General features: G+C 46.1%; 1 protein-coding gene across 42 annotated transcripts in view; it reads right to left on the bottom strand.

The window, feature by feature from the left end:
- Positions 1-24,357, bottom strand: part of PARD3 (par-3 family cell polarity regulator) — a 704,173-nt gene that overhangs the window by 37,232 nt on the left and 642,584 nt on the right. For 18 of the 42 annotated variants that reach the window (XM_067030330.1, XM_067030326.1, XM_067030325.1 and 15 more), the window contains one exon: positions 4,630-4,730. The exons of 7 other annotated variants lie outside the window; for them this stretch is intronic. In XM_067030330.1, coding sequence (XP_066886431.1) covers positions 4,630-4,730 — 101 coding nt within the window. Of the gene's footprint in view, positions 1-4,629; positions 4,731-10,977; positions 11,674-16,526; positions 17,634-20,528; positions 22,532-24,357 lie in introns of those variants that run through there. 17 more of the 42 variants (XM_059058786.2, XM_059058800.2, XM_067030334.1 and 14 more) reach the window with 6 other exon arrangements.

The raw sequence follows: 24,357 nt of genomic DNA, 5'->3' as shown, positions 1-24,357 counted from the left end.
ACCAACGCCTTCTCTTCCTCGCTGCGTCTAGACATGAAAAAATACAGGAACATTTTCCAGGGGGATGAGACCCCCTTTAAGGCAGATCTTGGGGAATTTGACCCCCAAAATACCCACAAAATTTAGAAACCATAGCTACTTCAGGCAATATCGGCCTATTTGGTCACTTGTCTTCCCTATGCCACCCCTGGGCTTCTGGGCTTGATCTGGAATCACAGACCATGCTTCTCTTGTGTCCCTAGCTTGCTTCTGGGCAAGGAATGGTTGGAGCCACTTTCCCCAACGTCTGCGACCTGGCCTGCCAGGCCAACATACCAATTTCCAAAGGCCAGCTCACCACGGGAATGTGTGATAGCAAACATCGACTTTCATTTTGCCGATTTCCTCTGTTAGCATATTTCCCATAAACCTAATCCCTGGAGACCTTGGGGTACAAACACAAAAACACAAATTGAATCCAGATTCCCCAGAAGAAGGAAGCCAGAGGACTGTGGCGAGAAGGCCAAAGACTGATTTGCGTTGCTCTGGGCGGTTGTGAAAAGACGAGGAGGAATACTGCTCCCAGGTCAGTGTTGGAAAACTCACGCCCACTTGGTTGGCCGATCAGACCACCGCGTTCTCTGGACACACACATCCCGCCTGCCAGCATTTGCTTCTTAACCTTCTTAGCCGTTCGTTGCCCCGATGATTCAGGCCCGAGGCGGAGGGTACAGATTCGCTGTAATAACCCCCCCCTGCTTTGGAGGCACGTTACGGAGCACACGTTTGCTCTCTCAATCACCGCGTTTTCAAAGGCCTATTGGAAATGTCAGGAAAAATTAGCTTAAAAAGGTCTGTGAAGTAAAGGCTGGTCAAAGGGACGTAGCAGGAGTCCTTTATGCGCCTGCCCGCTCCCCTGGGGCCTGGGGTGTGACTCTGCGGTGGGTTCAGGACAAAGCAAGGTGGGTGGCTGACCAGCGCACAGGGAAAGATGCTTTAGGGCTTCATGGAGCTGTTTTCCATACTCCTCCTCACGGCTAGTCACATCCATTTGGGCAGGACTTGGGGTCCTTCAAGGTAGACACCGTGGAAACCTCCCATGAGGAAAAACCGTGAAGGCGCAGTGTCTGTAGGGCACCAGCATTTCGAGGAAGGGCTGGTTAACAAAAGCACCAGCCTGGTCTCCACTTTGTGAGACTGCATCACGGCCAGTGCCCTCCGCCAGGCCTCCAGCACGAGCCACCGAGGCTGCTCTTGTTCTGAAATGAGCCAGGTACACTGATGGTTAGGCAGAGGAGGGTGGGCGGGACCTTCTGTGACTGACAGCTCCAGGCACTTACGTCTTGGAGCCTCGGGACCCTTTGCACTCAATGACAGACGAAAGGTGTAATGCCTTTTACGAGGATGTAGAAGAACTAGACTCCCCTACACTGCTAGTGGGGGGTTAAAGCGGTACAAACACTTTGGAAACAGCTTGGCAAGTTTCTTTCTTTTTTTTTCCTACCGAAGTATAGCTGATTATGCTAAACAATATTATATTAGTTTCGGGTGTACAACATAGTGATTCAATATTTTTATAGATTATACTCCATTTTAAGTTACTATAAAATCTTGGCTATTTTCCCTGTGCTGTACAATATATCCTTGCAGCTTATTTATTTTGTACAGAATAGTTTGTATCTCTTAATCCCCCGCCCCTATCTGAACTTCCCACCACGCCGGTAACCACTAGTTTGTTCTCTATTATCAGAGGCTGTTTCTATATTGTTATAGTCATTCATTTTATCTTTTAGATTCCACATATAAGTGATAGCATACAGTATTTGTCTTTGTTTGTCTGACTTAGTGCACTGAGCATAATACCTTCTGGGTCCATCCATGTTGTTGCAAAGGGCAGAATTTCCTTCCATTGTATACATATACACATTTTTATCCATTCATCTGCCAATGGACATTTAGGTTACTTCCATATATTTGCTACTGTAAATAATGCTGCTTCGAACATTGGGGCTTGGCAGTTTCTTAAAAAGTTAAGCACATACCCACCATAAGATCCAGCCATTGTACCCCCAGGTATTTTCCCAAAGGAAAAGAAAGCTACTACCGTACAAAGACTTGTGCCTGAATGTTCACAGCAGCTTTATTTATAACAGCCAAACCTGGAAACATGCCAGTGTCCATCCACAGGTAAATAAATAGACGATGGTAAATCCAGTCAATGGAATAGCACCCAGGAAAACAAAAAAAGACGGAACCATTCGTGCATACAATGGTATGGATGAATCTCAAAATAATTGTGCCGAGTGAAAAAAGCCAGACAAAAAAGAATACGTACTACGTAATTTCACTTATATCAAAGTCTAGAAAATTCAGACTAATCTGTATTGACAGAAAGTATCAGTGGTTTCCTGTGGCTGAAGTAGACAGCAGGGAGGGGCTGCAAAGGGGCACGAGGAAATTTGGGGCTAACGGGTATGTTCCTTATCTTTACTGTGATGGTGATTTCACAGGTGTAAACACAGGACAAAGCTTATCAATTACATCCTTTCAATATGTGCAGTTTATTGTATGTCAATTGTGCCTCAGTAAAGCTGTTTTAAAAACATATATGTCTTTTACTCTTCTGGGAACGACCTCCTCTTTATCCTTTGAGCATCTAACACCGTCTCTGGAAAGGTTTCTTGGCCACCACTCCTCCCCTCCCCCTCCCCCACTCTATTTAGTGTGCCCCCGTCCCTCTATGATAACACTCATTAAGGTATTTTGTAAGGATTGATTGGTTTGTGTGGTACTGAGAGCAGGGCTCCAACTTTCACTTTTGTGTCCTTGGCACATACCATAGCACCAGGAACATAGATGCTCAGTGAGTGTTTGTTGAGTGACTAAATGAAAGAATTTTAAATATTCACTTTGCATCTCCTAAAATAGATACAAAATAGATACAAAAGTAGGGACATAATATATGCCTAACATTCAATAAAGGATGGATGAATGGATGGAAGAATGGTTGGAGAGATGGACGGACAGATGGGATCCACTAGCCTGACCACACCTGAGTCTGTAGGATCTGAGTCTATAATTCCGCATGACCTGGAGTTAGCTTCTGAAATATCCCCCTGGACGCTTCCCAATAGCCACAGCGCCCCCAGGCCAGCAGTCCAGACCCCATGCTCCTTCCATGCCAGGGATCATGAGATCCAGTCCACCCCAGAGCCCTGTTGTGACATCAAGAATTTTTCCAGGCCTTTCCAAATCAATATTTCACCTGGAAAATGTTCCACTTTGTCATGGTGCTGAGTGGAGAAAAATGGAATAAATTATTCCAGTCTGATGCCTTCTTTTTTTCTAATAAACCCCAATTTCCCAAATTATAATTAAAAGGAAAATATTAGAGCACAAACAGCATTATAACATTGAATTGCTGTACTTGGTGGAGTTTGCTCTCTAAATCCACATCAACAGGCAGTTTAACAATAGGAGAAATCTCAAGGGAGTTCAACAGATGAAATTAACACAGCACACAGCTCTGGACTAAAATATTTTTTTGCCCATGTAATTGCTTGCAGCCACCCTTGTGTAAAAGCCCCCATCACATTACAGGATTTGTTGTATGTAAATTGAAGAATAAATGGTTGGTAGCACCTTTCAGCTCTGCGATGCTGGAAATGAGTTTTTTAATAGGAAATTAGATTAGTAATATTTTAGTCAACAAACATGTGGGAAAATTCTGCATAAAAATGAGAAAATCATTCATGCACAGAGACTTTAGCATCAAGAGTGAACAATTGTTGAAATCTGTGAATGGTTATTCACAAAAGTATTTCTCGACATTTCTCCTGGCCAAAGTCCAGGGCAGAAAAAAAATGATTTTCTTTATACCTTTATCACAAGATTCCCCCACAATGTGCATTCTAGATAACCATAGTAGAGTCCCTTCCCGCAAGCTCCCAACATTTTGTGTGTAACCTGGAAGCTTAAATCAGCTGCAGAGGTAATTACGGTGCTTCTTGCATCCTAATACGTGGGATGTGGGCTGCATTGTAAGAACATGAGCTCACGGCCCCTGGAAGGCCAGAGATGGGGATCCATGGGGTGGGGGAGGGTGTCAGGGGAGGGAGGCGAAGTCTGGGGTCTGGTTTCCTTGCTCCAGCAAGGGGATCTGACTGTGTTCTGGGAACCAGGGTGAGAGGGGCCTTACCTGTTGTTCTAGGCTGGAAGGAAAAGGGAATTTGATACCTGGGTCTCACAACCCAGGAAAAGTGGACGCCAGGATAGAGCACGCCGTCCCAGTGAGTGGGAGAGACCAGGGCAGAGAGAACAGCACTTAAGGGCTCGTCACCAAGTCCCCGAGAGCTAGGCTGAAGAGGAGCAGAACAAGAGTTTTCATTTTGGAGGCAATGCCTGGAAGGGCCCCTGGAGCGGGGACACATCTAGGCCTTGAAACTAGGGTGTGAGACTCACACAGTCAGGGGAGCTCTAGGAAAAGAATAGAAAGTTATGACTCTCCCAGAAGGCACAAGGTCTTCTCAGAAGGGGCCTTGCAAGGGAGGGGCCTGGAACGGAAGCTCTTTGAGCAGCCCTGTGAACCCGCCTCTGCCCTCAAGACATCCCTGTGAAAGAGAGGAAACCCTCTGTGGGCCTGTGACTCACCGTGGCTGAGAGAAGATGACACCAAGAGATGCGTTACCTTTCTTCGCCGAGGTTGGGTGGTGCAGAGGGAAGGGGTAGAGCGCTGGTGTCTGGAGCTGGTCCTGGACAAGGAACAGAAAACCGCTGGAGGTGGCCGTCCAGCCCTCCTCCACCAGAAGCAGGGAGGGGACGGTGTGGGCTCTGTCAACAGGCACAGGCCTGCAGAAAGCTGCCCCACTCGTCTGCGTGGCCTTTCAGAGAGCTGCACTGAGGCAGCAGCACGACAGAGAACCCGGTAGAATCAAGGCCAAGGGAGCCTGAGAAAGGGTGGTCCAGTCTCTGATTTTGTCTGGTTGAGAGCATTGGCTCTACGGAGAGCCACACCACCTCGGTCTGAATCCTGGCTCTACCGCTCGCTAGCTGTGTGACTTTGGATAAATAATAAACCTCTCTATGCTCAGTTTCTCACACCTGTAAAATGGGTACCATAATAGATAGCATCGACCTCTTCGGGCTGTTGTGAATTAATGTATCTAAAGCACTTAGACCGGCCTAAGAATAAATACAAGCTATGATTATTATCTGCTCCTTTTAAATCATAATTATGCAGCTTGATGGATCTCAAACGTGTGCCCCTTACCATCAACCAGCAACACTTTTTAAAGTAAACTTTTTATTGAAATATAAGGTAAGTACAGAAAAAAACACACAAAGCATAGCTGTACAGCTTAATACATTTTCATGAAGCAACTACCATCCAGACCAAAATAGAATATTGCTGCACATGATGTGGTTTTATAAATGCAGATTCTCTAGCCTCTTTCCAGAATTTCTGATAATGGAAGAAAGTGTTAGAATTTTCAGCCTCCCTCATGTAAGCACCTGCTGGGACCAGGCAATCCAGTCAGACGTATGGATTGGCATGCCATTCAGATAGTATTTTTTTAACTGTCTAATTCAATTGAAGTGACCAATGGTAGAGGTTTCTAATGACAGGTCAGACTTCAGCCATAGGAGAGACCACATTCAGAAGGGGTCTTATATTACTTAAATATTATCCCATAACAAATTACTCCCAAACACTATTTATTATCTCATTGTCTCTGTTGGTCACAGATCCAGGTAAGACTTGGCTGTGTTGTCTGTTTAGGGGTCTCTCACGAGTCTGCAATCATTTTGGCTGAGGCTGCAGTATCATCTGAGAGCTCAACTGGGGAAGGATCTGCTCCAACACATGGCTGCTGGCAGCATCCATTCCTCACACGCTGGACCAAGGAGGCCCTCGGTTCCTTGCCCTGTGGGCCCCTCCATATGGCAATTTGTCTTACCAGAGGGAATGCACGAGGAAAGCCAAAGAGAAAGAGCGCCAGCAGGACTGAAGTTACCGTTTGTTATAACCTAGTCGTGGAAAAGCCCATCACTTTTGCTGTAATGTATTCACCGAAACTTGTCACCGGGTGCAGCTCGCAGACGGGGGGAGGGGGAGGGGAAGGGGGCATCACACAGGGAGTGAACACCAGGCCGTGCGGATCATGGGGGAGCTATGGTAGAAGTGGCTGAGAACAGGTCTCTTTCCTAAGTTGAACACTCCCTCCCTTCTGAGCTGCAACTTAGGAGAAGAGACGAGTAGGTCCTGGACATGGAGGGGTGGGGAAGGGGGCTGCTCCAGAGAGGGCATTCCCTCCCTCAGCTCTGGCTCCTCACTCAGCACCGACTCCCTGGTAATGGGCTGAACCAGAGCCAGGCTACCAGTACTGCCCGTGTATTGGGCAAGTTACTCAACCTCTCCTGGTGACTCTTCCTCTGTGATAGGAAGATAAGGTGAGCCTTGCAGGGACATGGGGAATAAATGAGTTGGCATCTCCGTGACGCCTGCTGTACAACGTGCGCTCAATCATTTTCTTTTCCCCACCCTGTGTTTTGAGGTATTTGATGTCCCTCTGGTGGAAAGCATCGCCAGTCCTGTCTTACCCCCTGAAACATCGGGCTCCTCCCTAGGGCCCTCTGAGGTTCCCTTCTCTGCTCCCCCGCATCCTGGAACCCACACCACTTGCTACCTCTTTCACTCGTCTGGATTTTGGAGTTCAATCCATTTAGCACTTGAACGGATATGGCCTCTTATTCGGGGCTAAGTGTTTCCTAATTCTTTCATGTCGGAAATGTCTCCTAAACAGTGGGCTGTTTGAAGGGAAAAGCTGCACCCAGTATATCTTCTATTTTTAATTGAAGTATAGTTAATTTACAATGTTGTGTTAGTTTCAAGTGTACAGCAAACGGATTCAGTTATACATATATAGATATTCTTTTTCAGATTCTTATAGGTTATTACAAGATATTGAGTACAGTTCCCTGTGCTATACAGTAGGTCCTTGCTGGTTATCTATATTTTATATATAGTAGTGTGTATATTTTATCTTTTTTTTTTTTTTTTTGTGGTACGCGGGCCTCTCACTGTTGTGGCCTCTCCCATTGTGGAGCACAGGCTCCGGACGCGCAGGCTCAGCGGCCACGGCTCACGGGCCCAGCCACTCCGGGGCACGTGGGATCCTCCCAGACCGGGGCACGAACCTGCGTCCCCTGCATCGGCAGGCGGACTCTCAACCACTGTGCCACCAGGGAAGTCCAAGTGTGTATATTTTAATCCCAAACTCCTAATTTATTCCTCCTCCCCTTTCCCCTTTGGTAACCATATGTTTGTTTTCTGTATCTGTGAGTCTATATCTGTTTTGTAAATAAGTTACTTTGTATCATTTTTTTAGTTTCCACATGTAAGTGATAACACATGATATTTGTCTTTCTCTGTCTGACTTCCTTCACTTAGTAGGATAATCTCTAGGTCCATCCATGTTGCTGCAAATGGCATTATTTCATCCTTTTTTATGGCTGAGTAATACATACACAATACATACACAATGGAATATTACGCAGCCAATGTATCTTTTAAAAAAGATATCTGGCACCATGTGCAGCCCATAGCACGTGCTCAGTGCCTGCTGAACTGATCTGAACTAGTTCTCCGCCCTCATTCAGAGTGACATGGATTCCATCGTGTTGCCTTTCTGCACTGCGGTTAGGCAGGGAATTACAGGATGGACGAGCTGCAAGTTTCCCAAAGAGTCTGGACTTGCTTTAAGTTGATCAATGAATCAAGAACATTGCAGGGAAGCTGCCAGAAGAGGAGGCCCATGGAGAAAACACAGAAACACAGAGTGCAAGCTTCGTCCCCGGGGAAGCGGGCAGACCAGGGAGACCGGTAAGACGTGAGCACCCACAGGCATGACCAACGATGAGACGCCAAACGTGAGAAGCGCTCAGTGGGCAGCACATGTAATCGAAGAGGTGTGTGTGGAGAGAGATCACAGAGCAGCTGGGGGAAAGTTTTACGGGAAGGAGACAGGAATTGAGTTAGACGTTGAGGGGCGAGCTGCATCCGGGCAGGCAGAATGGCCTGTGGCGAGGGCAGGGCGGAGGGAGACCTTTTAGTCCAGGGAACGTCGTGGACCCAGATCAGACAGGAAGGAGGGATGCAGTTGGATGGGAGGGGCAAGTTAGAGATGTGACCTAAAGGAGAAAAGGCCAGAAAGGTGCGTCTGGGTCATGGAGAGCCTTGAAGTCAAGCTAAGGAAGTCGAACATTTTGTCACAGGCCATGAGGCTCCGTGGGGCCCTTGAGCTGCAGGGTGACTTGATAACGCTGATTCCGGTCTGGCTTCAGGCTGCAGTCCCAACCAGAAGCTCCCAGTGCAGATGGCACCGAATAATCTAGCAAGTCACCCTATGGCCATAGGACGGCCTGGTCCTGACCAGCAGGGACTGTTCACTGTGTTCCTCAGCCCCGGTGTGTCCACCAGGTGGACGTTCCTTCTACGGGTTTCTGTGTTCTCCGATGGGCCCTCCTCACTGCAAGAGAAACAGAACAAAAACGAAGGCAAGAAGGGGCCGTTTGAGAATTCTTGCAACATCTGTGCAAGCTGCGTAATGGACACGTATTCTTACCTGGGACTGAGCAGCTGAATGAGGAAAATTAAGGAACGAGTAGACTTAATAGGGTTTTTTTTTGGAGGGGGGGAGTCCCCCCACCCCCAGACAGTATCCAACCGTCCCCTGCAGTAGACAATTAAATTCCTCTAAAACACAACTACTTCCCAAGAAACCAGATCATCTTAATAATTCAAGGAACTTAAGCAGAATAATAAGCTTCAAAAACAAATTATGACTTCGGAGTTATTTAAACAACTACTGTATAAACATGTTGGGAAAGGCCCTCCGAAGAGTAACAGACCCAAAGAGAAGTTGTAGTAAATATCCTGAAAGTCTCCACCCAGCCGTCAGGAAGCAAGGGTCTATCACTCATCCGCAGGCCGGGCAAGGTGAGCTAGCTCTTTGGAGGACAGTAGTGGCGGCCTCTGCTCCTCGGGGAAGAGTCGAATCCATAACACTGGGAAGATTGCCGGGTGCGGGGTCCCAGCCTGGATGCACGAGCTCTGAGCATGCGATGAATCGGACACCAGAGCTTCCAACAGTCAGTGTCTATAAAAGACATCTGCTGTTTTTCTCTTTGTGACTTACTTCAGTCTGTATGACAGACTCGAGGTCCATCCACCTCACTACAAATAACTCAATTTCGTTTCTTTTTATGGCGAGTCATATTCCATTGTATATATGTGCCACATCTTCTTTATCCGTTCATCCGATGATGGACACTTAGGTTGCTTCCATGTCCTGGCTATTGTAAATAGAGCTGCAATGAACATTGTGGTACATGACTCTTTTTGAATTGTGGTTTTCTCAGGGTATATGCCCAGTAGTGGGATTGCTGGGTCGTATGGTAGTTCTATTTTTAGTTTTTTAAGGAACCTCCATGCTGGTCTCCATAGTGGCTGTATCAATTTACATTCCCACCACTGTAAGCTAACACATATATATGGAATCTAAAAAAAAAAAAAAGAAAGAAAAAAAATGGTCGTGAAGAACCTAGGGGCAAGATGGGAATAAAGACACAGACCTACTAGAGAATGAACTTGAGGATATGGGGAGGGGGAAGGGTAAGCTGTGACGAAGTGAGAGAGTGGCATGGACATATATACACTACCAAACGTAAAATAGCTAGCTAGTGGGAAGCAGCCACATAGCGCAGGGAGATCAGCTCGGTGCTGTGTGACCACCTAGAGGGGTGGGATAGGGAGGGTGGGAGGGAGACGCAAGAGGGAAGAGATATGGGGACATATGTATATGTATAACTGATTCGCTTTGCTGTAAAGCAGAAACTAACACACCATTGTAAAGCAATTATACTCCAATAAAGATGTTTAAAAAAAAAGGCATCTTCTGGAGGAGAGGAGGGAACAGGAGAGGGACCAGTGGGTGGAGGGTGAAGAGCCCAGTGACTGTTTAAGATCCAGTTTTCTGAACATCCCTGCAAACTCCCTCTGAGCCCCATGGATAGAAGGGGGCTGCCAGGAAAAACTGAAGGAGATACTCTCACAAAGGAATCTGTGAAGAAGAAAAACTACTACCATTTGGGGGGCACTTAGGTCCTAAGCATGGGACTATGCAGTTGTGTTATTGATAAATCGTCTTAACAACCCTATCTGGTAGGTACTGAGATGGGGTACTGTCCCCATTTCACTGATGGGAACACTGAGGCTTGCAGGAGTTAAAAGCCAAGATTATCCAGTGAGTAAGTGGCAAAGCTGGGATCCAAACCCAGGGCAGCTGACTTGAGCCCATGCCCCTCGACACTGCACTGATTTGTGTCACAAACAAGAATGGGGGGCAATGGGGAGGGACAGTGAGCCTCAATGGGAGGTTGAGGGCCCCCAGAGACCAGGGCCTCGGGCACAGGCACTGGTAGACCCCGAGAGGGTGCCAGCAGCAGAGGCAGTGGCTCCTCAGTGCCGCAGACAAGAGCAAAGCAGAGCGAAGACCACGGGAGAAGTGAGGGTCCCAGGGACATGGGGGCCGGGTGTCTTCAACGTACAGGTGGCAGTAGAAGGGATGAACAGGAAGGGGACAAAAGAGAGAAGAGAAGAGGGCCCAGGACATATCCCAGAGGAACACCAACATTTCAAGGATGAAGGTGGGGGTCAATACTCCATCCACTGAATTTTATTAAAACATGTCAAATTTCATTAGAAATAACTCTCAAAGTCACTCAAGAGTCTAGGAGTATTTGCCTTTAAAAAATTTTTCTACTTCAAACATACCTACGTCTGTTTTCTTAGACCTTGCTCCGTCTCTCTCTTGTCTCTCGCTCATTGGTTACAGAAACACTGCATGCTTGCTTTAAGTGCCAAAAGGGAAGTCAGAAAGACACTACAGCAAAAACTTCAAGTCCTTTAAATAAAGTTTCAGGCGAAGCATTCACTCAACAAACATTTATTGAGTGTCTACTCTGAGAAAGAAGCCAGGTTACTTTCGTGGTCAATTAATTTCACGAAGTTAACCTATCAGAGGTGATGGATGTAGCGTCCTGGGTGTCATCTGGGGACAGCAAAGGGTGATCCAAGCCTGGAACCCGTTTGGAGAGATGCAGCTGAGCTGCTTGGTCAAACCAAAAGACAGTGGAGGCTGCGTCACCAAAGAGGGCTTGCATAGAGGAGACGTAAACCGAAGCCAGAAATAAGCCTGAAACACAATGCTGGGATTAAACAAATCCTTGAGGTTAACTGGGTGAAAAGATCAACGTGGAGATTTAAACATCAGAATCGGGCCTCAGGGCTCACCCAAGACCAAGGATTCAGGGTGCACCTCTAGGGTCTTGAAGGGATCCAGCTGTTTTTTTAAAACAATGGGCCAAAGTCTCATCTGGATTTGAATGGACTCGAGTCCTGCAGCGTGGATGGATCACTTTGCAAGGTGTTGCAGTATCTCACCTTCAGATTCACCGAAATGGGATTTAACATGCGTGTCCCTAAAAGTCTTAGTATTCGTGAGTTTTTTTTTCCAACTGAGGGTCCCATTTTCACATGAGAAACCATAGATCTCAGCAAAGAAAGGTTTATAGAGAAAATGGGCAAAGGGAAGAGGCACGATGATGGAGTCGGACTAAAGAAGGACACAGCATCTGAAAGGGAAAAGGAACGCTGTCAGATCCATTAAAGTCGGATGGACACCCTGGCGACAGACACTCCTTCATGTGGAGCTCTCTCAAATGTAGGCTATTAACGACGCGGACCACCTCGTGTTCTCCTTTGTAAGAAACTTTTAATCAGGGAGACAGTAGCCTTTCCTACCCTGCAAGGGCGATCGATACTCACGCATGCCAAGAGCCCATCTGCCAAAGCCAACATTTTCGCCAGTCTCTCCAAGTTTCAAAAGGAAAGTTGGCACTCCTGAGCAGATCATGAATCTTTGACGGTCTCCTAATGGCCAGCGTTATTAAATACTAATCAGATGGCTCCAGACGCCTTAGCGTCTTGTCATTTCAGGATTCAAAAGCCACCTGCTACTCATTCCACCCTCATCATCCTCCCAAGGATGGGCTGGAAAACTTGTACCTAAACTTCCCAGTATGTTACGTGATTTCTCGGTGTCTCTGGCTCACCCTCAATACGAGCTCTAGTGCAAAGTAGTCGTCTGGTGGACGCATTCTGGAAAAGTCGTGATTTGAGCCATGAATGGGAGGAGAGAGATCCTAGGGCGGTCCCCACCCCGTAGAGAACGTCCGATGCTCTTCCCCCTCTAGGATCTCACTGTCCGTCCTGAATATCACTCCGTAGCTAAGTGAGAGCTCTTAACGTCCGGTATTTGTAAAAGCTAAGCTTTTAAACAATTCTTTTCCTGATTAAACTTTAAAATCTGTTGATAAAGGCCAGTCAGAAAAAATCAGGCCAAGAGTTCATCATTGTAAGAGATGTAAGCTTGTTCCAGGTACTGAATAAGTGATGAAGGAAACAGGCTGTAAGGCTTTTCTTGTTGGACCAACCTGAGGGTTTAGAAAACTTCTCGGGCTCCTCTTTGTTGCATGCAGCTTTTTTTTTTTTTTTTTGAGGAAAAAAAATAAAATTCTCACACACGCTCAGTGGAAGGTAGTTTCTCTATTAATTTCTTTAGCTTAAGTCACTGGTCAATACCAACGAATTCCCACGCAGCAAGCAGATTTGAAGAGGGGTCAAAATAATTTTGATCCATGACACTTACCCAGAGAACATGGGATGGTTACATGGTAAAAAATTGAGGCAGGAGCCACTTGAAACATTCAAGGGCTTTAAACTCACTGGCAAGAACTTAAGGACCCGTGAGAGCAGCTGTGTGAGGTACAGAGGCCATACAACTCTCTACTATTCTCAGTCCATAAACAACAAAACTCAAAGTCTTGTCAAAAGTCACCTGGTTGAAGCCCTCTTCTTTCTCTGGGGCTTCTTGTTACATATTACGGTACAATAAGAGCGTCATAAAAAGAAAAGGAAGGGATTAAAATGTGGCACACTTTTATCATTCCACGTCAACAGTATTTCCAAGTTTGATTATTACTCTTAATACTAAGTGACGTAGTAAAGTGTATCAGAGATCTTCATGTGTTAGAGCTTCCATGATCCGCATGCAGTGATTTACTGAGAAAAAATTAACCTCCTATATATACATGCTATATTCACTTTAATAACTGTCAATATACGAGTACATCATATGCCGTGATTTACTTAACCGTTTTCTTATTTTTGCATGTTTAGGTCCAATTTTTGTAACAAACAATTTTTTTAAACTGCTTTGGGTATAAATCCGTCCACCTTTTGGGTTGTTTCGTTAGTTCCATTTTAGAAAACGAAACCTCAACACCATAGGTTATGAAGTTTCCAGGTTCTTGATATTTTGCCAAATTGTTAGGTTTGCAGGATCCTTCAGGTCTCAACTCACTAGACCTTTCACTGTCCCCATTGTAATTATGTCCCCTCCTCCTGTTTTTCTCTCATAGCAACTTGCTTTTGAGAGCCCTTGTCATAGCTTAACGTACTACATCTATTAGTGTGTTTATTTAGTTAGTGTTTGCTTCTGCCTTTGGACTGTAGTTTTAATGAGAATATCTATGTCTCTTTAGTTGATCACTGAATGCCCAGTGACGGCACATTGTCTGGTATATATCAGCCCTTGGATGGGTGGATGGATGGATGGATGGATGGATGGATGGATACGTCTATTGTCATCAAGCGGGTTTGGGCATTTCAGCTGCTGAGATGCAAAGTCATAGCAGCACACTCCTAGGCAAAGGGGACCGTTAACACTTTGCTAGACTCCTGCTTTCTGGCATCTGAGAAGTAGGCAATGGTTAGAACTGAGTTTCTACCTCCCACTCAGAGACCACAGAACTTTATCTTGCTCTGCACCCCCTTTCACTTCATCAGAAGACGCCCAAGAGGTCTGGGTTGTTCTCCTAACGTTGTCTGACATCCCCGGAGGGCTTTCTCCATCCCCACCACTTCTTCCTCCTGTCGATCCCACGGCCTTCCCAGGGGTGGCTGTTTTCCCCTAACACCGTGCATGTGTCGGGCTTGGCCGTGGGTGAGGTGTCCCTCTCCCTCCTGCTGATGCTCCAGGGCATTCCTCCTCCTTTCTCCCCAACCCCCCTCCCCCAATTCTTTGCAGCTGCGAATTGGCTACAATATGTGCTATTCCACTCTTGGTGGCAGGTTTCTACCAGACCTCCATCTTGTGACGATGTTAGCACCTGAGCTACTGTCTTGCAACCATCTTCGTTGCTGTGATTGATTTCAACACCCACGAAGAAGATTCCTTCTGCCATACTGGTCTCTCGGTGCCTGACCGTCTCACATGGGCCACCTTCTCCCGTGGACACACCCTCCATACCCCTCCACAATCGCTCCTCGGATCACCCACTCACCAGCTCTAATCCCCAGCTCCAGCCATCCTTTGGCCCCGCGGGCCCGGTATCACTTCTTGTCCTCGCCTGACTCCAGCCCTCACTTCCTCCTCATCCAGCTCCGATCACTACCCTCCTCTTCCCCAGCCCAGTCACCTGACAAATCGTAAGCCCGGCTTCCTGACTGCTCTGCGACACACCAGGCACACGGTGGCCTCACGCTTGCACTTATGGATGCTTCTCCCAGGCAGGCTCTTCCTTCAGACAGCCCCAGGGCTCCCTCGCCCCTTCAGACCTCTGCTCAGCTGTGATCTCCTGAAACAGAAGATCCCTGTCTCCTTTCATTCTCTATTCCCTAACGCTCTTTCGTTCTCCGCATGCTAGTTTCACCCTCTGACTGGTATCAGTAAGCCCCCATTAGAATAAGACTGTGCTACTCGCTGGAGTGTTCCCAGAATCTAACCCAGAACTCGGCACACAGTGGGAACTACAAACGAGTGAGTGAATGAATGAATGACTTTCCCTAAACTGACTCCACATTACACATTGTCCATTTCATGCCTTGTAAAGTGGCATCTTCTTTAAAAATCAATATTGGTCTCTTCGTGGCCTTACAATTACCTTGAATAGATCACACAAACAGGATATCCATGTCTTTCAATTAATCCAGAGGGAACCCTAAAAGGACTTCAGATGGGCAGCGGAAGATACTACCACAGTGTATGAAGTAGCCAATCAGAGATTAGAAGTCCCTGAAGAGCCATCCCCTAATGAATAGAGAGAACATTTCCTGGCTTACGGGAAGGAGAGCTGGAGCCAAGGGAAGTGTCTCGTTCAGCTGGATCCGTTATTGGAAACTCGTTTCCTTGGGCCAGACGGTTCTTCCAGACGTGAAGTCTGTGGCTCTCTGCGTCTCTTCTCCAGGGCCACGGATCAGAGGAGTGGGCCCTGGAGCATCAGCTGCTGGCTCCTGCTTCACAACCCCACAGCCCATTTAAAGGAGCAGAGGATGGACACAGCTGTACGGTGAAGCTGCGGGCAAACCCCGGAGAGCCTCCTGGAGGAGGTGTCCCATCCTTCTGAGCCGCCCGACCCTGCCCCCTGCCCTGAAACACACCCAGTAACCTCCTGTGTTTCTCTCCAGATGCTGTGACTGTGTTTGATTAGGATCTGGAGTGAAATAAGCCACTGGTTTCATTGGGAATGTCTCAGAGTAAAAGTTTCTTCCTATGCATAATTAATATTCTGCCTCTTTGAAGATAAATTTTATCTACCCAACTCTGTAAATGGATCGTTTCCCCTTGGCCATTAGTATGTCATCTCTTTACTAAAAATAAAATCAAATACAAAGAAAAAAGGATAGGTAAAGAAGAACTCCTGACTAAAAATGATTTACATTTTTATTCCAACGTGAAAAGCTTAAGAATGTTTTTAATGCCTGTCCAGCTTGAAACCCGCCGCAAATGTCTTACAACATTTTGTAACAGGCTTTTCCCATCTGTGCTGAAAACAGCTGATGATTTAATGCAAATTGTTATTGTGTTTTTGCACAATCTCCCAGCGATCTTTTCTATTTTGTATTAGCATTTGGGAGTCTCTTTTGCATCTGCTTTAGAAACTCGCCTGCTAGGACTGGCTTTCTGTTGTGGCCACTCTGTGTTCTAATGCATCCTGCTTTCCCCATGGTGCAGACCCTTATTTTATTTTTTTTAATTTGTCTGCCTTTAATCTCATAGGACTCTTTCTTTTCTCAACATTAAAACCTGGCTTAGAAATACATACTTTCTGGTCTAAGAGGTTTAAATAGTGAAGCAAAGGATCCAAAGCATGGAACAGTCGTTACCAACAAGGGACCCAGTGGGGTCTGCAGATCCACATGGAGGCCTGGCTGGTTGTCAATTTCAAAAGGCATTTTTGGACTAAAGTAAACCATTATAGAACCGTTATATTTATCTCACATAATGTATATAATATATGTACATATGTATTTGTAAGTGCACGCAAATAGTATTATGATTAATACAATTTATTTTCAGGGCATTGTTAATTTCCTAACTCTTTATGCATTATATTGCGTTTCTTTTCCCAATCAATGAATTACCCTCAAGTAAGGAATTTTAAATTGTTAAAAACAAAAAGCCAGACTTTTGATAAAACCCTTATAACCCCACAGGTTCAGGACAACGGGTTCCACGTTGTGATTGGGCTGTTCACCAACCGGCAAGTCACAAACTCTCGGAATCCCCATTGCCTCATGCGTAAAATTGGACTCTCATTTCCCTAACGTGCTTCACAGGGTTTGGGGATGCGAAAGAAGAGAATGCTGTACAAATTGTAAAGCACTACACGCATAAGTCAACCCGGTAACGTGGGAGCCAGGGGCCGCTGTGCCCTCTGATGGCTGGTTCAGACTCTGTGTCCACGCTTTGGCTGCTTGGACCAGAGGGCGAGCTCCTCAGGCTCAAGTGGGAGGCAAGCCATGCAGATAACATTGAAGAAGCCTTGGAAATGCAGTTGCAAGTCAAGGGCATGTGCAGGACAAATTCACTTGGAGGCCCCCACAAGCCAAGTTCAAAGCTTTGCACGATTCCAAAATACCCGGCTTTCAGGGCAAGTCCTCGTTCCGCCTCTGTCTGGGCTGTCAGGCTAATGTCTGCTCCATTTCATCCCACCATAAACAACCGTGATAAGTTTGTTGCCACTGATAACGAGAGCCGAATAAAAGCAAGTCAGATATGAGCTGAACCCTGAAACCAAATCATTCACCAAGGTCACGATTGGTTTAGAAATTTGGGCTGTTTCCTTCCTGTCCCTTGCCAGCAATTTATGGCACTTCCCCCTTGTAGTTTGCAGTCGGCTGGGCCCTGAGCCACGTGAGACTGTTTTTAATGGCAAAATCTTCAAAGTTGTACTTAAAATATTTGCATCGTAAAATCCCCCATGGAAGCCGAACTTCAGTTTCAGAAGGAGCCTCCTAGCAAGCAGCAACTTGCCTTCAGAGAAGGGAGAAGGGCTCCGGCCCTGACACCGCCTTCCAACCGCTGATCCAAGAGCTGATGACACCCCAGGAGGAGACTCAGATCATCACGAGACTTTGCAGAGATGGGAACAAACTCCAAACGGTTTTTCTAAGCCAACGACAGTGCAAGGTGACTCAGCAGTTAGTTGAGCAATGCAAAAAAGCGCTTTTTTCACACATTTAATTGATCCTGTGAGGAAATAAATGTTAAGGATGAAAGATGAGTAATTGTTCAGCTTCACAGTGGGAAGCCTTAGTCCTTGTTTCTTGCACTTTTCTCCCGTGTCCGGAATGAAATAGACACATCTAGGCAGTGACAGACCAGCGCACAGCTAACTCGCTATAAAAAATTAAAAATCAGGAGATAAAAACTGATTGTTGAAATTTAAACTCAGAAAGGAAAAAAAAAAAAAAAAAAAACTCACGAGGAAAGTTGATTACTCTCTTTAGCAAAGACGTTTGATCTTATCTGACTCATAATGGAATCTTTTATAAAAATCAAATTCTCCACTATAGGGTTTAATCTAAGAAAACTAAATTTATGGACAAAGGGCACCCATCGATTTTTCCTTTGCTGAATATGAAAGCTTAGGGAAAAGGAAAAAGAGGCAGAGGAAGATGTATGCTGGCTGGGAAGATGATGAATTTTGGAGGGAACAACGCTTCTAACGGGAAAATAAGCTCCTTCTGTGCAGAAGGCAACGATAATCCCACCTTTTCTCTATGAAATCTGAAGTAAAATATCAGTTTCTAGTTCAAAAAAAAAAAAAAAAAAAGCTTATGCTCAGAATTACAACCTTCATCCTCCTTTTGCATTAAATAAAAAGTCAACTTAATTCAACCAGCTTTGTGATCTAATCATTACTCAGAGATGAAGATGGTTTTTCCATTAAAGTCTCTCCATCATTCTCACTTTCTGACCTGTGAACGTTCTTATTAGCTGCCTTATTAAGATGATATCCTGTCTCTGAAGTAAGGAAAGATTATCTCCTTGCCTGACATGTCATTGTCAGAGTAATCTTTGTTAAAAAAAAAAAAAAAAAGGATAAGAAAAGAACTGACTGTTAAATAGACATTTAAATGTACGGCACACCATGTCGTACAAGGACATCCACGATGGGACAAGCGTGATGGAACCTCAGTCACTTCCTCTGCCGGGACCAGCAAACAAAGCCAGAAACAAATTACTATCTGCTTAAGCTCAGGTTGATATCAACTGGAGGTAAGACTTGGGTTTTAAGAATGACATAAGGGACACATGAAAATAACCAGCTAAATATGGAATTACGTACGCATTTCACATCTGCTGCATGTGCCTGTCACATGTATACACGAACAACGTCTACTCCCTAATGAAAACAATCGGAGAAGGGGAGCAGCCCAGGAGATGAGTGCCCTTTTGGGGTAAGTGATGTGGACAGAGAAGCCTCCGGACCCCTGGTGTCTTCTTCCCTCTGGCCTCGTGTTCAGAGTCATGGTAGCAGATCATGACAAAGCCCACTGCCGCCTAAGTGGTGGTCAGCAATCTTCGCTTATTTTCTGCCCCTTTTCAAAAAGGGTTTGCAACAAAACCGATGGCCCCCACTCGATGAAACAAAATTCATTTGGTTTACCGTCTTGGCGTTGATAGATCTGACTTCCTTGGCAGAAAACCTGAGGAGCCCGGGTCCATCTCTCCTTCCTTTTAGTGAGACACCTGGGATCTGCTCACTTCTGAGCTGCCTTTGGTCTAACTGACTCCAGGGAAAGGAGGTGGGCGTGGTGCTTGAGTTACACAGACTATTGCTACATGATATAATGTTGTTTTATAACGTATAGTTACATATACATATTTATAAGACTATCTATAGTCCTAATGGCCTAAGGGAGGCAATAACGGGGAAACCATGTTTTCTGAGGGACAGTTGAGTGACTGTACCTCTATCCTTAGCTGTGTGAGGGCCTTGGGGTTGCCACCTGCACCCTTTCCTGACTTGAGACTTCTCCCTGTGGACACACTCTCCCTCTGGTCCCCACAAGTCCTTGTGAGATGTGTTGGAGCAGAGGCCAGTTCATTTAGACAAGATTGCCTCGTCGGGCGTATTCTCACTTCTGTGCTGACCATCTATTTCTCCACCTCTTCTCTGTGTGGCTCAAACTGTCAGTTTTAATCAACAAATCTTCTGTGATTTAGGCTCCCACAACATTCAGTACTGTGTCTCTTCTCACTGTCAGGTGAGATAAATAACCTATGAGTTTTGGCATTTGCAGCGGGCCTCCTGGTCAGTGAGAAAATTAACAAATCTGTCCATCTTCGCTTTTCTACTTTCCCACACCTTGTAGGCATATAAGAACCAAGGACGTGTTATCTCCTTGGCTTGCTATACACCTCTCGTTACTAATCTTGAGGTGACAGAGTTTGGATTTAGTGGCAGGATAACGGTTGCTATGACAACAAGCTGATGCTCGGCCCTCCATGGGAGGGCATTTTGGACAGGTCTTTGCAAAGCCTGCCCTTTGGGTGGGGACCACGGCCATAATGGTGCACAAGACCCACCCAGGGATCTAGTACCCTTCGTGCCTTCAAAGCACCATACAAATATTAATGAGTGTCCCTCTGGAAGAAGGGGCAAAGCCTCATCGTGTAATCTGGGAAGTGAGAACCAGGCTAGTTTGGAAGTCAGCTTGAATTTGGACTTCCCTCTGGGATCGAGGTACACATGGTTAGGACTCAAGCAGAACACTCGCCTTGTTGAAATGGTCCATAGTGCAAAGGGCAACAACACAAATATTACATCGCTCTCTGTATAATTATTCTTTTATTTATTCTAGTGTATCGGTTCCTTCCATTCCGAATTTCCCGGCTACTGTGGGCAGCCTGGGCCTTCGAGCGGACTCATTAATTAGGTCCTTCTCTCTTTCCTGCCTCCTCTCTCCTCAGGTGTTCAAATAAACAATCAATCACCCACTTCCGTGTTTGCACAGACAGAGATGAGGAAACTTTCAACTTTCTCTAAGATATGGAAAAAAAAAATTACATCTGCTAGTAGACTTTAAAAAAAACCAGCTAGGAGAGTTTTCACAGGAATACTACAGACACACAGAGAACAGGAAGAAATACGCCTTTTATTCGAAGTCTCATATGTACAGGGAAAGCTGTTTCTCACAGCACAGGGGAGGCTGTGAGGAAGAGCAACTGTCGTCGGAGGTCACCATGCTTACACTGGTCACGTCATTTCAACATCGCTATGTTCGTGAACAAACAGAACCATTACACAGAAACGCAAAAAGAGACGTAGGTATGGGGATGAACCCCTCACATATTTTCTAAAAGGAAGTGGACACAAAAATACAATGTGCCAGTAAAAATAAAAAATAGGCATATCAGTACACGTCTTTTTTTTTTTTTCTTTTTCGTTAGCACACAGTATGCTGAGCTTTCATCTCAAGCTTTTTTCACACCGGGATTTGCAGGCACGTTAGCAATCCAGCCACACTCCACAACAGGGTGTTCAGACCAACAAGTGAGAAGATGGGAGCATGGGAGTAACCTAGGTCCTCATGACCCGCACGCACATTAACATATTGACACCAGGGCAATCTTCTGTTATCCCTGTTTGGGGACACCAGAATGTTCTGTGGGATGTGGAACAGCTTTCTTCTGATTTACCTTTTCTATTTCATGGCAGAATTAGCTAGAAACCTGGATGGCAGAGAGACAGCAGGTGCATGAACAGACAACCATCCATTGCAACCAACTTTAAAAACCGGAGAAAGCAGGTGAGCTTCGGGAATCCCAAAATGAGTGTCTGACTGATCTTTGTTCCATGCTACGCCCTTCCTGCCAACTTATCAAACAAAAACTAATTTAAAAAGAATGGCTGGGATGTACTGGGCCAGACGCTCATCCTGGGAGAATTCTTTCTTTCCTTAGCTACCACCCACCGTGTCATGACACACACCGGGCCCGCGGGTGGGCGGCCCCCTGCCCCACCAGGGCTGACGCCTGTCTCCCCTGTTCCCCACGCAGAGCCATGGTGACTCAACACACATGGCAGGATCAGGACTGAGCCAGGGTATTTATACACGCAGACAGAATAATCACTTTATTGGTAACACTGAGTTATAAGGCAGTTACAAAAGGACCCCCCACCCCCACCCCGATAAACAGACAGTGTTGGAATATGGCTTAGCTTCTTTTAGATGAAGGAACTTTCTCGTTGCAAGGGGCTGAGAAAGAAAAGGGAAACCGTACTGGTTACAAAGGATTAAAAATGACTGTGCCGGGAAGTACCACGGAGTCCCAATTTCTGGTGCATGTCACCCACTTTCATCCACCAGAGATGGAGATGTCACCTCACCTAGGAAACTTAAAGGGAAAAAAGAGGGATCAACGTCACCCTTGACTTCAGGGTAATCTGTTGCCACAAGCTGTACGGGGCGGTGACACGAAGCCACGACGTCTCCCGGGCTGGGCCAGATTCCCAGTACCTGAGAGATGCAGAGCGTACGATGCCTCGAACAGGTGATTGTCAGACAGTGGGAAATCCTTCCATGAAATAGACGCTTGGGACACAGTGGCTAAAGGCACTAATACCAGCAACAGAAATATTCCACGCTACCACCGAGGTTTCAAAACAACTCCCCCAATACAAGTCTTCATGGGAAAATGTCCTTTATTGCATGACACGAAGAGTCTGCTCTCGTCCTGCTCAGGAATAGAAGGGCCTGCCTTTCTCAGGAGTCTGGAGTCTGTTCAGCCTGGCGACCTGAGAAGGGGAGGGGGGAACGTCCTGCCGGAAGGGCCCCTTGGGGGGCATGTGACTGGCGTCCTGGACTTGCTTATATGAGTCATAGTTGTTGAGCCCCTCGGGGGGAGGGGGCGGCTTCTTCATCTGCTGCTCTTTCCGCCTCTGCTCCTGGCGGAGGAGCTCCTGGGTCTCCAGCATGACCCTGGCGTTGAGGCCGTGGCCGCCCAGGTAGCCGTTCCGGGAGCCTTGGTAGCTAGAATACCTGGGGTTCTCCTTGGCGCTCTGGAAGCCTCCCCCCGCGGCGTAGTTCTGCTCCCAGGAATCCTGGGAGACGGAGCTGCCGTTTTTCCTGCTCTGCCTAGAAAGCAAAGCCCGAAGGTTGAGTGTGAGGGTATGGAAAAGGGGAGGGAGAGAGATGGAACGAAGGAGTGGGGGGGCAGGGCCGAGCCCAAATAGCAGCTCTCTATCCCAGCAAACATTACAGTGAGTCCCCTACATACGAACCTTCAAGTTGTGAACTTGCAAACAGGCGAACGTGCGTTCGCGTGTCCAATCACAGAAAGTTACTTCCCGTGTCTGGCGTACACACTGTCACATGCGTGCATCCTCTACAGATGGTTTGGGCTCTTGTGCACTTTACTGTACAGCACTGTGTACAGTACAGTAGTACAGTGTCTTCATTTCAGGCCCAGGATGTCCGGAAGCCAGTGTAAAAGCAGCAGTGGTATAGCTGGTACTACTGTACTTTTCCAGTACTGTACTGTAAGATTAAACATGTTTTCTTTAGTTGGGGGGCTTGGTTTGTTTTCTTTATGTATTATTTGTGTGGAAAGTATTATAAAACGATTACAGGACGGTACTATATAGCTGACGGTGTGAGTTGGGTGCCTAGGGTAACTTCGCTGGACTTAACGAACATGCTCTCGGAACGGAACTCGTTCGAATGTAGGGGACTTACTGTATTTGGTTCCCGTCACGTGCCAGACACTGTGACAGGGGCGGGAGGATGAAAACATGACTGTCCCTGGCAAGTTCAAGTCCGAGACAAGTCTGCACAAACAATGGCCGCACAGGAGAGGCAGCTAACAGATTCTGCAGCTACTCAGAAGCGGGGTCCTCCTCCTGTGTCTGGGTGATGCTATACCTGTTCCGCTCGGGGTGACAAGATCTCCTGCAGCTTAGACTCACTGGCAGAGTGCCGTTAGGGGTATTAGCGATTTGGCAGCTTCCACACGGGCAGTAATTTCTTGCTTTAGAACATTACAATTCAATTCTAAACAAGCCAAACAAATATTTTACACAGCTACCACCATCATGCCAGAGACGCCTGCTAATATGAAGTACGTGTGATGGATTCCGATTTGAGTTCAGTTATGAAAGATTTAAGTCTAGACTGCTTTATGATTAAAAATGCACCAGGCAGAGTCCCTTAAAGCCCTGGCTTTTGAGTTGTATATGTCAGCAGCTGACACCCTTCAGAATGCATGCTCGTCAAGATTGCAGAACCTGGACGTGGGTGGAGGAAGCACTGTTTTCCTGCCCACGGTATCCTTACCCAAGCCCAGGGTAACTTACTCAACTCATTTTCTGTCACCCCAGGATGGGGAGATAAATCAGAATCCTATAGAAATTTCAGCTTCTTATCCCTTCTGCAATAAAGTTGCACATCATTTTCAGGAAACATTATTGTTTTGAAACCTCTTTAATTTACTATCAAGTCTCTAGATGCTTTTATGAATTTACAATAAGATTGGCTATGATAAAGTAAAACAATTTTGTGCCAGGAAGGAAGACATGCCCTATTTTTTTTTGCCTTAAAAATGGAAGAGAAGGAGCGAGAATTGAGCCATAAAACAAAATATATTGCTCCATTTATCAATGAGGAAATCATTTGGTGCCAGTACGTATTGTTCAGCCTTTCACATCAACACACACAACATGACAGAGTGTTCAGAAAGACTGGTAGAGGAAAAATAAGGTCTATGCAGCACTGGGTCTCCCACAGGAATGAAGCCATTTGCATTCCTGAACATTCAGAAGTGCCGTCAACATGGTTTGGGATAAAATCTGCCCATTTTCCCTAGGACCTAAAATGGAGTCAAGGGTATTTTCAATAAGAAAGATGAACGACTGTCCAGAATCCATCCTGGGTATGACTCTGATTAACTGAACAGTCTACAGTAT

The sequence above is a fragment of the Kogia breviceps genome, chromosome 3, assembly GCF_026419965.1.
Source record: "Kogia breviceps isolate mKogBre1 chromosome 3, mKogBre1 haplotype 1, whole genome shotgun sequence".
NCBI classification, from domain to species: domain Eukaryota; kingdom Metazoa; phylum Chordata; class Mammalia; order Artiodactyla; family Physeteridae; genus Kogia; species Kogia breviceps.
Note: the sequence above shows the minus strand (reverse complement) of the source record. Positions and strands in the feature narration are given on the sequence as shown.